General features: G+C 41.2%; 1 protein-coding gene across 1 annotated transcript in view; it reads left to right on the top strand.

Annotated features, from left to right (window-relative positions):
- Positions 1-519: 519 nt before the first annotated feature.
- The window catches only part of LOC132826244 (dihydropyrimidinase-related protein 2-like), a 35135-nt gene continuing 18698 nt past the window's right edge, over positions 520-16956 (top strand). Inside the window, exons 1-3 of the mRNA XM_060841946.1 lie at positions 520-821; positions 9086-9174; positions 16046-16230. Of these exons, the coding sequence (XP_060697929.1) occupies positions 780-821; positions 9086-9174; positions 16046-16230 (316 nt within the window). The 5' untranslated portion in view covers positions 520-779. The remainder of the gene's footprint in view (positions 822-9085; positions 9175-16045; positions 16231-16956) is intronic.

Genomic DNA, 16956 nt, shown 5'->3' with positions numbered 1-16956 from the left:
GGATGTTTCCTCATTTTTTATTAAACTGGGAGTCCTTCAGGTCTGATTGTGCAAAGACTATGATTGAGCCAGCAACTGAAAAAAAATCTAACAGTAAACAGAATAAATAATCTAATATCGAACCATCTAAAATTATGTATTCACTTTTAAATCTTAGGGTGATTCGCATGTTAATAAATATTGTACTGAATTAACTGTACGTTCAATTTTGCTTTAAATTAATACTTAATGTGGAATTATTTTGCTAACGCATTATCATCGATCGGTAAAATCCTCTTTAAAAATGGTTGGGTTCTCTGTGCAATAGTGGAAATTATTGCCAACAAAAGGCTGCCTATAGAATGTGATGGATTTATTGGGGGTGGGGGGAGAGATTGCTGCAGCCTCCACCCTGCACCGTCAAGGCTGCTGTTGGACTCTCCGATGCTGCTGAATGCAGGGGGTGGGGTGGGGGAAGCTGGGAAATGCTAATCAGGGAGATGGTCTGGGATCTTGCTGGAGGAAGGGGGCGGGGAGCAGGGTCGAGGCGGTGCCAAGCCTGAGCTGCGGAGCTCTCTGAGCAAGCACCATTTTCAGCACCACCGGGGAAAAAAAAGAGAGAGGGAGAGAGACATCAGAAAGCGACTCCCTGTCTGCTTCTACCCCCCCACCCAACCCCCCCTTGATCTCACCGATCGTTCACTCGAGCGACAGCCGGAGAGAGGACAGCAAACACACACAACACACACACACAAGCAGCGTCCAGTGGTCTGCATCAGAATCGGCCGGAGCTCAGAAACATGTTGTCCTACCAAGGCAAGAAGAACATCCCGCGGATCACGGTAAGGACCCGCCTCAGTGACAGTGCGGCTTGCACAGCCGCCCCCGGGGGCTGATTTCTGTCTCTGTGTGTCTGTCTGTCTGTGGCTTTGAGGGTGAGATGAGCGCCGGAGCCTGTACAGCAATGTTTTCCTCTAATATTATCCTCCTCGGTCTGGAAAAAATGGCGACGTGTGTGCAATGAACAGCGAGGCTGAGAGGGGGGCTGAGGGAGAAGGTGGGATGGAAAACGGGACGTGAACACAACTCACACACACACGCACAAAAAAAGCCTCTGTGGTTTAGGGACGGAGTGACCGCGCCGTCTTGAATGGACACATCCAGGGGCTGCCCAGCAGCCGGAGGGAGGGCGGGGGGCTCCAATACGCACTAAAAGCAGGTCACTCGCTCCCAAGTTCTCCCAACAGTTTGCATTTTCAGTGTATTGCAGTGATTTCATTCTGAAGAGATCCTCAGCACCACCCACTCCTCTCCCCCAAAAAGTGCGTGTCAAGGCTTAGAAACAAAATCTGGCTGCAGTTCTTTCTAACAATAAATTATTGGAGGGGGGGGGGAAGAGAATAAATCTCGACCAGTTGCTGCCCTCTCTAATAACCAAAAGAAAAACAAAATCCCCTTTCAGGTTTGATTGCATCTGAATTATTCACCTCTTTCTTTGAAGACGGGAAAGAGAGGAGGGTGCGGGCATGCGCACTCACAGACCATTCATCCTTTCCATCTCTCCCCCTTTGTGTTTGCTGGGTTTTGTTGCAAAAAAACTGGGCGTAGTTGCTGTTTTCCAGAGAGGAATCTGCGGCCGCTCACTACCGTCTTTTGTCGATTTCAAGAGATGTAACTGAACCTGGATTGCCGGTCGGCGAACCGAATGGAAATGTTAAAGCTGCAAAAAAAAATACCCAACCACAGTCCCTAGTATTCACACCCACCCTTTTCGTCTCGCGCCGTTGCCTGGAAATGTTAGGGAGAAATAATAATGTAAAAGGGAGAGGATCAAAGTAATTACTGAATAACCACCCATCCTCCCCAAAGTCGTTTTCCGCCCATGAAATGATAAAAGGATGAAGGCAAAACTGAGGTTTGATCTGATAGCATTTTGCTCTTCTTTAAGTAACATGGGCCATTTCTTTTCTCTCAAGGAGGGGTGTGGTCCGTCTGTACTTACAAAGGGCTCCTTGTGTCACAAAGCGGTTGTGCTTGCATGTTAGCATTATTATAAGAACCGTTCAAAGATAACGTACAACGACTGGGGTACAGAAGAAATAGATGGAAAAGCTCAGCAGGTCTAGCAGCATCAGAGAAATCAGGTCCAATGACCCTTCCTCAGAACTCAGAATTCCCACAGTGTGGAAGCAGGCCATTCAGCTCATCAAGTCCACACTGGCCCTCCGAAGAGCACCTCACCCAGACTCACCCCCTGTATTCCGCACACTCCTGGACACTATGGTCAATTTAGCATGGTCAAGTCAGCTAATCCGCACACCTTTGGACTGTGGGAGGAAACTGGAGCACCTGAAAGAAACCCATGCGGACAGGAGAATGTGCAACCCCACACAGATAGTCACCTGACGCTGGAATTGAACCTGGGTCCCTGGCAGCGGTGCTGACCACTGAGCCCCAATGCCACCCAACTTGCTGGACCGGAAATGTTAACTCTGATTTCTCTCTGTAATGCAGCCAGACCTGCTGAGATTTTCCAGCAATTTCTCTTTTTGTTTTTGATTTCCAGCAAATGCAGTCCTTTCAGTTTTAGAAATTGATGCTATTAGGATAGGTGATCGAAGGCATGATCCCAAGGATTTAGATTTTCAGAAGACTTTGGAATAAATGTGAATCAAGGCAGTGAAGCTTTGTGGGAAGTTGTGCTGGATGCAATGAAAGATTCTCTATCATTTGTAAAAATGAATGAGAAAGGCCCACACAGTCGATTGGGGCCAAAGAATAAAGGGTGGTCCTTTGGTCTGGAAGTAATTTTAAATGTAGAACCAGATCCAGGTGAAAGGGGAATAAAAAGGTAGTTTTCAACTAACGCCTTCTGGAGTGGAGAGCCAGTGGCAAAGCTACATGACTGGGCCTTATTATAGGACAACTCTTAGTTAAAGGATAAATTGGAATTTGTACAAATTGGAGCCAGGGGCAACAACCTGTGGAATATGGATGAAGTTGTGTTTTCAAATGGATGATGCATTCAGTGACAATGATGAGCCATATTTTTGAAGGGAAAATTAACTCTTGTGATGAATTTGAAGTTTGAGAGTCAACTTAGGTTAAACAGAACAGTGGGTTGAAGCATCAAGCTCAATCAAAAAGAACAAAGTGTTTGACAAGGGATATAGTTTCTGTTAGGAGATAAGCAGGATAATTTTGCAGATGTAAAGTTTGAGATTTTTCTGGCTTCCCATGATTTAATTTCAGCCAAGACATTGCCCAGACCATCGGAACAATCTTGGAGTTAAATATGTAAAAGAAAGGGTGAAGTAGATATGGACACTGTCCTCCATTTATGTGCAAGCATTTAACCAAAAAATAGTAATAAAATAAGGATAGTGTCTGAATCCTGTTGAAGGTAAGTATTAGGGGTCATGGTGCGAAAACATTGCAGAAAAACTCTAGTTACATTAGAACAAGTCGGAGCAAATATGTGTGTGTGAAATACTGCAGAGAAAGGCAAAGGATCAGCCCAAAATGGTCAGTTGTACAAAGAACACATAGAAGTTGAGTCACAATGAGATAAAGTTGCAATTAAGTCAGAAAGATTTTCATTGCGGACATCTGCAACAAATGGGAAATATCACTGAAGGAATTCAAACAGAGGGAGAAAGGTGATATTAACTCATTAGAGATTCTTTAAGAGAATAGCAAAGTTAGAAATAGGGATTCAATTGAAGATAGTGGAGGAGTATTCAAAGTACATAGAGAAATAATGAATAGCAATGGTTTTAAATATGAGGAAAATGGGGGTTATTGGAGAAGGAATATCATATAATGTCAAAAAAATTGTAGTTGATGATTGAGTGGTCAGGACTCTATCAGTATTGGGTCAAGGGAATGGGAGTGGGATTTGGTTACGGTAACAGACTGATGAGAGTAGGAGGAGCAATGAGGGAGAATTGTATGACTGGGGAGCAAAGGAGAATGGGCTGGGGGGAAACGGAGAAACAGATGGGGCCACCAAGTAGGTGAATGACAGGTTTTGAACGAAAGAAATATATGAACTCCTTGCATTTGGTTTTGGAGGTAAGAACCAAAAAATGGGGAAAGGAAAGATGTTTGTCTGGAGAAAAGTCATTTAGGATTGACCTTGTCTCCATGATGATCCTAGAGTATAGAGAGAGGGCTTGCCTGGAGGGGAAGGGGATATTTCATTGCATGGCCAAATCAAGCTGCCAGAATTTTATTGGTCTTAAAAGGTGTAGACCATTTGATATGTTTTTCATCTGCATTACCTGCTCAGGAAATGAGATGCTGAAAAGTCAATTTTGGGGAAGATTCTGTATCTACCAGGACTTATCACAAATCTAAACAAATTTGATAATGTCATAAATTCAACTGCTGACAAATGAACTTGTAAACCCACAATACAAGTGCCAAAGTGGTGTGGCGTTCACTATGTCCAGCATATTAAAACCAGAAGAAAACCCCATAGTGTCTTAAAACATTGTTGCTATGCCTTTAAGAGCCTCTGGGTCCAATGCTGACCCTCCCAAAATCCATTTGTTTAATAAGTTAACATTAAGCCCTTTGAATTTACAGACACTATAGCTATACGGGTGGGAAACATCTACTCTTCCATGGACCTGCTCAAAAGGATTCTGCAGAAATTTGTCCCCCTTTTTCTAATTCATCCCCTGCAAAACTACTTAGCTGAACTTCAGCACTCATTCCTTCAAATCACCATTAGCCATTTTACTCTAAATGCAGTACTTTAATTTCAAGATGCTACTTTGGCAGATATCATTTACAGGAAAAGCTAAGTGATTACAATATTATGCAGACGTACCAATAATGTTAAACCATTACTATCTGTGGAAAATGAGCAGACGATTACATCTTGGAATTTCTAAAAAACTGAATGAACAGAACTGGAATAGATACTTCATGTCAGAATTTCTTGCATGCTACCTAAATATCAGTGAAAGCAAAGTCACCCTGTTCCTGCTCTCTCAGCAGGGAGAGATAACTAGTGGCAGGTTAACCTGAGAGTTACTATGCCTCAGTTGTGGGGCAAAGTAGAAACTTTATAGAGACCCTGACAGGTCCACACACTAAACTCACACTGTTGAGCATCACTCTGCATTTTAAGCCAAATGGGTGACCTTATAGAGGTTGGCATGGATGAGTTGGAGCAAAGGGTCTGTTTCTATGCTGTATAACTCTATGACTGTATAACTGAGCAAACCAACCTCCACTAATTACTTCGGTATTGATTATCTAAATATAACCATTCATGATATAGTACGTATATCAGTGGGAAACAAAACAATACATAATTCCTTGATACATGTTGTAGGTTTTCTCAATTTTCATTTTTTTTCTTGTAATTAGTAAATCTGTTTAATTCACTCACAGCTCTATTTTTCTTAAGCAATACTGAAAAATTCTAATTAATCGGCAATATATTGACACAGATTCCAAAGAATCTGACTTTCATCAAGTTATTGATTATTCAGTCCCTCATTAATTTTCTCTGATGCCTGGATGTAACCAGCAATTTTGGCAAAATATTCTTATAGTTTGTGGTTTTTAGTGTCTATTGTATGTTGCACAAATTGCTTTGCAGAGAGGTATCACAGAGATTATGAAGGCAGAATGCCCTCAGACCCAATGTCTAAAACACTCTGATAAGCTCATAAACAGGAAAAGGAAGCAGAAGAAAACATTGTGCTTGCAACTTCTCTTTGCTGTGCTTTTACAAGAGATCTCAACCCAAAAAAACTCTCCTTACATTAACAGATGTCTCTAGATAAATTCATATCCTCTGTACAAATGCTTTCAGCAATAATGACTTCACTATTCCAAAATAAACCTCTTAAATCTGTTATTTGCATCAATCTGATAAAACCTGCTTCCAAACCATGCCAAGCATGCTGCCTGTGCAAACAACAACTGTCAGAAGCCATATTTTGTAATCTGCAAGCATTGTGCATAAGCATCAATATGAGTCTGTTGAGGTTAAAGTGACTACTTTTTGAGGCTGGTACAATTGCACATTTAAAAGGCATCAGGATGTGTATATGAATAGGGAGGGTTTAGAGGAATTTTGACCAAGTGCTGGCAAATGGTTCTAGATTGGGTTAGGATATTTGGTCAGCATGGAAAAGTTGGATCAAAGGGTCTGTTTCTGTGCTGTACATCTATATGACTCAGTGACCTGATTGGGTTAACACAAGAATATAACAAATGGGGGGCAGTGAGCCGTTCAGATCTAAGCCTGTCCTGCCATTCTATAAAATCATGGTTGATCTGCCCTGACCTCAACTCCTCTTTCGTGCCAATTCCTCACAGCACTAAACTCATCGACATTTCAAACATCTTTCATTGATCTGGCTGCTGCAACTCTGATGTAGGAGAGTCTGATGTATTCTCATCATAATAACAGCATCACCTATGCCCTATTCTGGATGGTATAGCTAGCTGCTTCCGCAACATCAGAGAAAATGTTAGAAACCTTTCTCACATAATAAAATTGACATGTTAATGATGTGTAATTAATTATCTCCACTACCAACAGGAATTCCAACTCCTATTAATAATGGAATATGCACCAGTGTTTGCTTTTGTATACAATGGAAAGTCATACAACAGTGGTGAGCCATGGGACCCAGGAGACCAGTATCTTCCCTTATTTTCCACTGTGAAGAGCAGTAGAAGAGTGTGTTTTGATTCCATGTGTAGGTCATTCAATCATAGAGTCTCAGAATGATTCATTTCTAATTCTTTGGAGTTAAATCACTGCATAAGTTTTCATCAAACTTCAGGTTTTGGTTGGTACTGTGCTACATTCAGAGCAAAAAGATTGTGAGATTTAAACATATAAAGTAGTTTGTAACACCAAACTCAACAATAAGAGCCACAGTGATGCCATTTTTCTGAAGTCACATAAAACCAAAGCCTCTTTTATTAACTCAGAGAACATTCAAGGTCACATGATTTTATTCGAAGAGAAGTGTCAAATTCCTCTGTTGTTCCGGTCAACTTTCCTTCTTCAACGAAAACCATTAAAAACTGATTAATGTTTTATTCCAAAACAGAAACATAAATTGATGGAGAAACTCAGCAGTTCAGACATCATCTGTGGAGAGAAAGTAACGTTAATGATTCAGTTCCAGTTATTCTTCCTCAGTTCTGATTCAGTTTTTGTTTCTGAATTCCACAGTTCATTTTGGTTTTTATTTTCTTTTAATCATTTATGGACTTTGCTGTGTACAAGTTGGCAGCTTCAACTACCCATCATACAGTAGTGCCTGTACTACAAACAGTAGTGCCTGTATACAAAAGTATGAATGTGCCCATGATAAGGTATTATGTAGTTTCATCTTTGTTATTTGTTGTTCTTCTAAAGGTCCAAAAATGCATCTGGACTTACCATTTTTGAGTACTTCATGAGAAGAGCAATAGAAAAATGAAAGGATGAGAAATTTAAAAACATGTGCTTAAAATTGTCTATCAAAAATTGACCCTTTTTTACTGTTCCTTTTTTAAGAGACAAGTCTTTCCCCAGTTATATTTCAGGATTCTGAACAAAAATGAAATTAATGGGAATTGGAGATGGGGGAAGCCTCTCCGCTGTTTGGAGTAATACCTAGCACCAAGGAAGATGGTATTGATTGTAGGAGGTGAATCACCTCAGCTCCAGGATATTCTTCAAAAGTTCCTCAGGATATGTTGTAGATCCAACCAACTTCAGTGCCTTAATTAAGGACCTTCCTTCCAGCAAAAGATCAGAAGTAAGCATGTTTGCTGATGATTGCAGTGTTTGTGACCCTTCTGCGTCCATAAGCAGCAAGACTCGGACAACATGCAGTCTTAGACTGAAATATGGCAAGAAACAGTCACACTGGATAAGTGCCTGCTGTTGACCATCTTCAGCGAGACAGAATCTAACCACTGTTGAATCCCTTATCATCAATATCCCGGGGGTTACTATTCACTCCAAATGTACTTTGATGAGCCATATAAATACTATGAACCGTACTTGTGGTGTAGTGGTAGTGGCGCTACCTCTAGGCCATAAGACATGGGAGCCGCTTAATTTAAAAGTATCTACAAATATTGTGGCTACAAGAACAGGATAGAGATGTGAATTTTGTGATGAGTAACACACCTCCTGTCTCTCCAATGCCTATTCATTGTCTACATGACACAAATCAGGAATGTCATGGAATACTTGCCACTTGCCCGGACGAGTGCAACTTCAACAACACCCAAAAAGCTTGACACCATCCAGGATGCAACAGCTCAGTTGATTGACATTAACCACTTAAACATTCACACTCTGCACTTCTGACACATACTGGCAGCAGTGTGCACCATTTACAAGCCTTTTCAACAACATTTTCCACTCCCTCAACCTTGTGGAAGGACAAAGGGAGCAGACACATGGGAACTCCACCACCTGCATGTTTCCCTCCAAACTACACAGTTTGATTTGCAACTGTATCATTGTTCCTTTCTTATTACTGGTTCAAATCCTGGAACTTGCTTCCTAACACTACTATGCGTCTACTTAAACCACAGCAGTGGTTCGAGAAGGAACTTGATCACCATCCTTTCAAGGACAATTAGGGATGTGCAATAAATGCTGGCTCAGCCACCTGTGCCTACATTCCATGAATAAATTAAAAGAAAATAATCTTTTAATAGTGATGTTCTCATTTATAAATATATGCAAAGGTAAAGTCACCATAGTCTTACCAGACCATAGGGCTGCTCTCTTATTAGAATGAGACACCCGGTGGTGGTTTAATCTGAGGTTCACCACGCCTCAGGTGAGTGGAGAGGGTGAGAAGGACAATCCTGCATGGTCAACTCAGCTGATGTGGGAATTAAGCGCATGTTATTAGCATCACACTGCATCCAAGCCAACCACATCCCTGGAATGAAGTAAATAACAATATTAAAGGAACTCTGGATACTAATACTGTATTCTTACTCAAATAATCTGCTTTAATGAACATTGTAAACTCACAATATTGATGTTTACAATGTTTTCTTCATCATTCAGTAAAAACACATTTTAACTGTTTAATTATTTAAATATTCCTTCCAGAGTGATCGCTTACTGATTAAAGGAGGGAAAATAGTCAACGATGACCAGTCATTTTTTGCTGATATTTACTTGGAAGATGGGATTATAAAGTAAGTTTGAGAATATTTCTTTAAAATTGTTTCTGTACGTGAATTAACAAATAGGTGAATTGTAATATGGTGTCCTAAATTGTTAAACAGAATGACTTGAATAGAGATCTTTGTATGTAACTCACTTAAGTTTCAAGTATTTTCAGTTCCAAGATCAATATGGCTGAATTAATTTTTACTTAGTTTAATCCTAACAGGATCTGTTATGATCTCGAGGCCCTCTTCTACATCTGCAACTTTTATTTCTCAACTCAGTGGTTGCTTTTAATGGAATTTATAAACTTGGGACACCACATGACAACTAATAGTTAGTTTCTGTAATATACCAAGATTTATGCAGAATTTTCTGATCACAGGTTCAGATGTGAAATTCTTATCCTCAGCATTGCATCCTTTTTCACAAAGAACAATTCAGACCTGACAATGAATGACCAGTTTGTCAACAAATTGCATAATTTCACTCCTGAACAAAACATTGCCAATTTTAAGCAAGTGCAAGTGATTATAACATTAATAATGAGATATATCCAGAGGTGCCTGCAATAGATTGCCTGTATGAGTTACATTTTCTGAAACAAAAACAGAAATTCGCTGGAGCAACTCAGCAGGTCTGGCAGCATCTGTGGGAAGAAAGCAGAACTAATGTTTTGAGTCCAGTGCCTTTTCTGAAGACTCTTAAACATTAAATCCTTTTCTCTCCTATCAATTTTTGCTTTTGTTTCAGATTGCCAGTTCTTTGCTAGGTTACATTTCTTCTCCATGGACCTCAATGGATTCATCATGGACATCAACAATTTCTCCTTCAAATCCTCCCACTTCCTCCGGCCGAAAGGGGTAGCCACAGGTCCCCGCATGGGCCCCAGCCCTGCCTGTCTCTTTGTCAGCTATGTGGAACAATCTATCTTCCGGAGTTACACTGGCACCACTCCCCACCTTTTCCTCTGCTATGTTTATGACTGCATCGACGTGCTCCCACGAGGAGGTTGAACAGTTCATTAACTGCACCAACATATTCCACCCCGACCTTAAATTCACCTGGACCATCTCTGACACCTCTCTCCCCTTCCTGGACCTCTCCCTCTCCATCTCCATCAACGGTGACTGACTCAACACTGACATTTTCTTCAAACCCACTGACTCCCACAGCTACCTGGATTGCACTTGCCACCCTGCTTCCTGCAAAAATACTATCCCTTATTCCCAATTCCTCCACCTCTACCGTATCTGCTGTTAGGAGGACCAGCTCTACCACAGACCACACCAGATGGCCTCTTTCTTTAAACATCACCAATTCCCCTCCCACATGGTTGATGATGCCCTCCAGCACATTTCATTCATGTCCTGCATCTCTGCCCTCGAACCCTACTCCTACAATTGCGACAAGGACAGAAGGGTCCCATCAACCTCCACATACATTGCATCATCCTCTGCCATTTCCACACCTACAAACACACTCCACCAGAGATATATTTCCCTCTCCACCCCTTTCTGCTTTCCGTAAAGACCGCTCCCTCTGCAGCTACCTGGTCAGGTCCACACCCCCTAGCAACTCACACTCCCCTTCTGGCACCTTCCCCTGCCACCACAGGAATTGTAAAACCTGTGCCCATACCTCCCCCCTCACCTCTGTCCAAGGTCCCAAAGGAACCTTCCACATCCATCACAGTTTCACCTCCACTTCCACACATGTCATTTACTGTATCCGTTGCTCCCGATGCCATCTCCTCTACATTGGGGAGACTGGGAAGAGTGCTCCTGAGAACATCTCTGAGACACCCGCACTGATCAGCCCCACTGCCCCATGGCTGAACACTTCAACTCCCCTCCCACTCTGCCGAGGACATGCAGGTCTGAGGCCTCCTCCATCGCCACTCGTTTACCACCCGACGCCTGCAGGAAGAACACCTCATCTTCCGCCTCAGGACCCTTTAACCCCATGGCATCAATGTGGACTTCACCAGTTTCCTCATTTCCCCTCCCCCTACCTTACCCCACTTTCAACCTTACAGCTCAATCACTGCCCTCATGACCTGTCCCACCTGTCAATCTTTCTTCCCACCTATCCACTCCAAATCTACCCTCCACCCTCCTCTCCAACCTATCACTTTTACCCCCACCTCCAACCACCTATTGCACTCTCAGCTACCTTCCTCCCAACCCTACTCCCCTTCCATTTATCTTTCCATCCCCGAGGCTCCCAGCCTCATTCCTGTTGAAGAGCTTTTGCCAGAAACATTGATTTACCTGCTTCTCGGATGCTGCCTGACCTGCTGTGCTTTTGCAGCACCACTGTAATCTTCACTCTGATCTCCAGCACCTGCAGTACTCACTTTTGCCTACATTTTTTCCCTGAATGGAAAGTAGTCATTACAATAGCACAAGTAAGGAGAGAATTTCAGCTGCCCATCTATGTAACATGTCCATCAGTAGATTTTGATATTCCTAGATTGTCTTTTAACACATCATTTCTCCCCCCCCCCAAAAAGACCTTTTAATCCTTAGTCATACCATTTGAGGAAGCAGTGTAAATGGAGGATGGCTAAATGTTTGAAATCATAGGTTCTTTCAATAGTCAAATACCTGAATAGATTTAAAAAGCTATGTTGTGTTTGAATTGCTGCTATATAATTCAAAGCAACATTCAAAGCATTATCAAAATAATTGATAGTTTTATATTGTCAGCTTCTCAAATTGGTGGCTTTAGATCTCAGCTACGTTGCAGTAGGGCGGCATTAATGAGAGGTTAGGCATTTACCCAGAATATTCCCTTTCGTCTGCCCATTTTGGACAAATTAGCTGCAGATGACTGAAGCTAAGTGGTAACTGACTGAAGTATTTCAAGACCTATAAAGACAAGTTACCAAAAGTACTTGCAAGTATGTTTCTTTGAAGTGTGAAATATTTCTATCAGTACACAGATATACAATGATTCCTCTTATTGTAGATGTACTTCAATAAGTAGGGACTTTATTTTAACTCCACAAATCACAAACAACATAAAAATGATTTAGTCCGAATCCTAATTCAATTGTGTGCTCAAATGATAAGGGGCTACCTCTTGAAGTTAATCACCGTGTATATGTTTATAATTGATTGAGAGTCACGTCATCTGTTGATGATGTCAGTAACTTTTGTTGAACTGAACTGTAACATTATGTACCTCTCTTTGAATCTAGATCCAACTGGCTGCTTTTATTTTTCAAAATATTTTCACCATTCTTTTTATTACTCTCTACTTCATAAAAATGAGGAGTGACTTTCATGGCATGTTATTTTTCACAACTGACTGTTACGATTAATGGGTTATCATTGTTTTTAAAAGACCTCTTTCTTTATCTTGCTTTGTCTCCATGACTATAATAACATGCTTGTCTCGTCTTACATTCTTTCCCCTGAGATTTTGGCAGTGTGATTTACACATCTTGGCATTAAAAGAATTGCAGCAGAGAGACTTTGTACTTTGTCACTTTAGTTGCTGCATTGCAGAAGAGCCAGATGCTTCCTTTGGAGTGTTTCATTAGTCATGTAGGACTAAGTTAGGACTTTCATAATACACGTTGCTTTTCTTCACCAAAACTTTCCCACCTTAAGTACGTCCTCTGTTTGGTCATTAGATTGTACATAATTGCACATGTTGTTTATGCTAAAGCTCTAATGTTGCAAACTTCTTGAACTCCAGTGTCAAGAATATTAGTCGTTTCAATGCATTTTACCTCCAGTTTGACATGATGAGAAATATATGTTTTAAAACTTATAAGCCCTTCTTTTCAGTCAGTTCTACTGAATACCATTGTTAGCTCATTTATAAATGAAGTAACAATGAAATTAAAGCATCACCAGAATTAAAAGGTCTATAAAATGTCTTTTGCAAACAAGATTAAGGAAAATCCCAAGACATTTTATATGTATATAAGGAGCAAGAAGGTAACAAGCAAAAAAGGCAGGTTCACTCAAGCACAAAGGAGGGAATTTATGCGTTGAGCCTGAGGAAGTAGGTGAGGTCCTTAACGAATACTTTGCGTCAGTATTTACAAAGGGGGATGACATGGTGAATTGTGATTCTTGGAAGGGGTATGTTGATTTTATGGGACTTGTCAGCATAAAAAACGAGGTGATGTTGGGTGTTTTTAAAAGCTTTAAGGCAGACAAGTCCCCAGGACCTGACTGGATCTATCTCAGGATGCTGAGGAGGCGGGTGAGAAACTTGCTGGGGTCTTTTACGAAATCTTTGTATCCCGTGTGGTCACAGAGGAGGTTGCAGAAGAATGGAGAAGAGCCACTTTTGTTCCTTTGTTTAAGAAGGGCAACAGGGATAATCCAGGAAATTACAGGCCAGTGAGCCTTACGTCAATTGTCGGGGAATTATTAGAGAAGATTCTTAGGGATAGGATTTATTCACATATGGAAAAATATGGGCTTATTACTGATAGGCAGCATGGCTTTGTGCAGTGAAGGTTTCACAAACTTGTTTGAGTTTTTTGAGCAAGTGACAAAGCTGTTTGGTGAGGGCATGGTAGTAGATGTTGTCTATATGGATTTTAGCAAAGTCTTTAACAACGTTCCTCATGACATGCTGATACAGAAAATGAAGCCACATGGGATCATAAGTGAGCTGGTACTGTGGATATAGAACAGGCTGCGAATAGCAGTGGGAGGGTGTTTTTCAGATTGGAGATCTGTGACCAGTGGTGTCAGCAAACCCTTTTGTTTGTGATCGATATATATAAATGATTTGATGGAGAATGTAGGTGGCCTGATCAGAAAGTATGCAGACAACACCAAGATTGGGGAGCTGCAGACAGTGAGGAGGATTGCCGTATCATACAGCAGGATGTAGATAAGGTGGAGACGGGCAGAGAAATGGCAGGTGAAGTTTAATCTGTCAAACGTGAAGTGATGCATTTTGGAAGATCTAATGCAGGAAGGAAGTATACAGTAAGTTGCAGAACCCTTACTAGCATCAACATACGAAGAGATCGAGGTGCAAATGTCCACAGTTCCTGGAGATTGGCAACGCAAGTGGATAATGTGGTCAAGAAGTCAAAAAGCATGCTTGCTTTCAGCAGTTGGGGCACAGAGTATAAAAATTGGCAAGTTATGTTGCAGCTTTGTAGAACATAAGTGAGGTCACATTTGGAATAATGTGTACAGTTCTGGTGGCCACACCAGTAGAAGGACGTAAAGGCTTTGGGGAGGGTAAAGAAACAGGATGTTGCTCGTTTGGAGGATATTAGCTGGGAGGAGAGATTGGACATTTTTTTCACTTGAATGTTGAAGGATGAGTTGCGACCTGATATAATTTTGGAAACTTCTGAGGCATGGATAGAATGGAAAGTCAGAATCTTTTCCCAGGGAAGAAATGTCAATTACTAGTGGACATAGATTTAAGCTAAAATGGAGTTGTGACAGGCAACGTTTTTTCACAGAGGCTGATAAGTGTCTGGGATGCACTGCCAGAGGAGATGGTGGAGACAGATATAATGGCAACGTTTAAGAAGCATCTTGATAGATACACGAATAGACAAGGAATAGAGGGATACAGACCACGTGGAGGCAAAAGATGTAGTCTTGTTGGGCCTAAAGGCCTGTTCCTGTGCTGTACTGTTCTTCGTTTTTAAAGTTATGCCAATGGAAAATCAAAGGCAGCAGTGACTTATGACTAGAATTTCTTCTGCTGTACAAACCAAAATTAAAAAGCTCAGCAGTTGGGATTAGGAGGCCTAAATCCACATCCTCACTCTTGTTAGCACTTCCAAGAATCTTGCTGTCTCCTGCCCGCACTCAAATTTGGTCAGCAACCCACCTTGTGTAGATGACAGTTCAGAGACTGAGCCTGGGAATCTGTTCACCTCTCCTGCCCCTTCTCACCTTCCATTGAAGGCTGTCAGGAAGGTGTGGTGATATCCTGAAACAGTGACAGAACAACCACTAAGTAGCTATTTGGAGGGACAGATCATTTGTGTCTCTCTTCTCCATTCCTGCCCACACCTTTAAAAAGACATGGCATTATCTGAGACCTAAAAGAAAACATTAGAGAAGTCTCTTGTGGTGATTATGTATCTGTTTTACTAACAATGCTGGCAGAGCAGTGGCTAACCCGTTGTATTGTGAAGAAACTACAATGCATTGATGCCTTAAATCACTGCAATAATTAAAACCCCAAGTATAAAATGTGTTATTTTCCTGGCAAATAACTCCAGGTTTCTTTAGTTCATCTGAGTGCCTGTCCAGTAAAGCTGATAGGGCCAGTCCAGGAAAATAGGACAGTGTCAGGAAGATGGGTAGAAAGAGCTCCTCTCCAGGGGTGTATCCACCCCAGAAACAATTTTTTTGTCCCCAATATCTACTGCTAAGTAAATTAAACATTGTATTTTCCTGACAATGTACTGTAAAAAGTATGAATTCATGCAAATCAGGTTTGGTCCTGACCTGCCAAGACAATATAATGGTAAAGTTTCTTTGGCCCTGGAGTTCTTGTGGCTGTGTTTTCATTTCAGTTCTGCATTGATTCGATCTTAGCTTACTCAGTGAGTCACAGAACTCATTGGTTGTTAGGACAGAAAGAGGATTATTTACTGTTCCATTCATACATTAGTTTGAACAATTTAATACAGTTTTTGGGAGGGATGAATGTGACAAAGTTTAGGGGAAAAATGAAAGAAAAAGACAAAGAAGAAAAGAATTGAAATTGATACTTTACCTTCTAAGTCATAGGAGCAGATATTTAAACAGTTAATAGAAAGCTAGAAAGGATGAAGACTTGGTGTTGTAAATTGAATTTGGTTTGTAAAAGGCCACACTTAAGACAAATGAATGCTCCTTTTGGTACAGCATGGTCATAAGCCTAACAGTTTGTATAATGACTTCTTAGACAACTTGGAGATAATCTGATTGTCCCTGGAGGTGTAAAGACAATTGAAGCCAATGGACAGATGGTTATACCTGGTGGAATAGACGTCCACACTCATCTGCAAATGCCATGCATGGGCATGACCGCTGCTGATGACTTCTACCAAGGAACAAAAGCTGCACTGGCAGGGGGAACCACAATGATAAGTATGAAACAAATAATCTTCTACTCACTGCAATTGATTCAAAAAATGACTTATAAAACAAAATCTAAAACATAATACGTTGAAGAATCTTATTTTCATCTGTTGGTTTAAATTATTTAGTCTAATAGTCTTATTAATATTTTCATAGATGACAAACAGTTGATGAGTTACAATACAAGAAATGGGAAAGAAAAATGCACCATGTATTTAAAGAGGATGTGATAGCACAGTGATGCTTTGTTGAAATTGCTTGCCTAACAATTGATCCAAGCCTCAAAAGACCAATTTTAACTTGCAAAATCAGCATCAACATCTCACAGTAATTAGATTAGGTTCCCTACAGCGTGGAAACAGGCCTTTCAGCCCAACAAGTCCACACTGACCCTCCGAAGAGTAACCCACCCAGACCCATTTCCCCCTCACTAATGCACCTAACACTATGGACAATTTAGCACGGCCAATTCACCTAACCTGCACATCTTTGGATTGTGGGAGGAAACCCACACAGACGTAGGGAGAATGTGCAAACTCCACACAGAGAGTCACCCAAGGCTGGAATCAAACCCAGGTCCCTGCTGCTGTGAGGCAGCAGTGCCAACCACTGTGCCACCAATGTTGGAATAGATTCAATTGAGTTGCTATCACATTAATAATGGGTGTAACGACTGCAGTTTTTTGAGACTTGGCTCAATTTCTACTTGGCTCAATCCATTTCTACTTGGCTAAA

The sequence above is a fragment of the Hemiscyllium ocellatum genome, chromosome 22 (genome assembly GCF_020745735.1).
Source record: "Hemiscyllium ocellatum isolate sHemOce1 chromosome 22, sHemOce1.pat.X.cur, whole genome shotgun sequence".
Taxonomy (NCBI): Eukaryota; Metazoa; Chordata; class Chondrichthyes; order Orectolobiformes; family Hemiscylliidae; genus Hemiscyllium; species Hemiscyllium ocellatum.
Note: the sequence above shows the minus strand (reverse complement) of the source record. Positions and strands in the feature narration are given on the sequence as shown.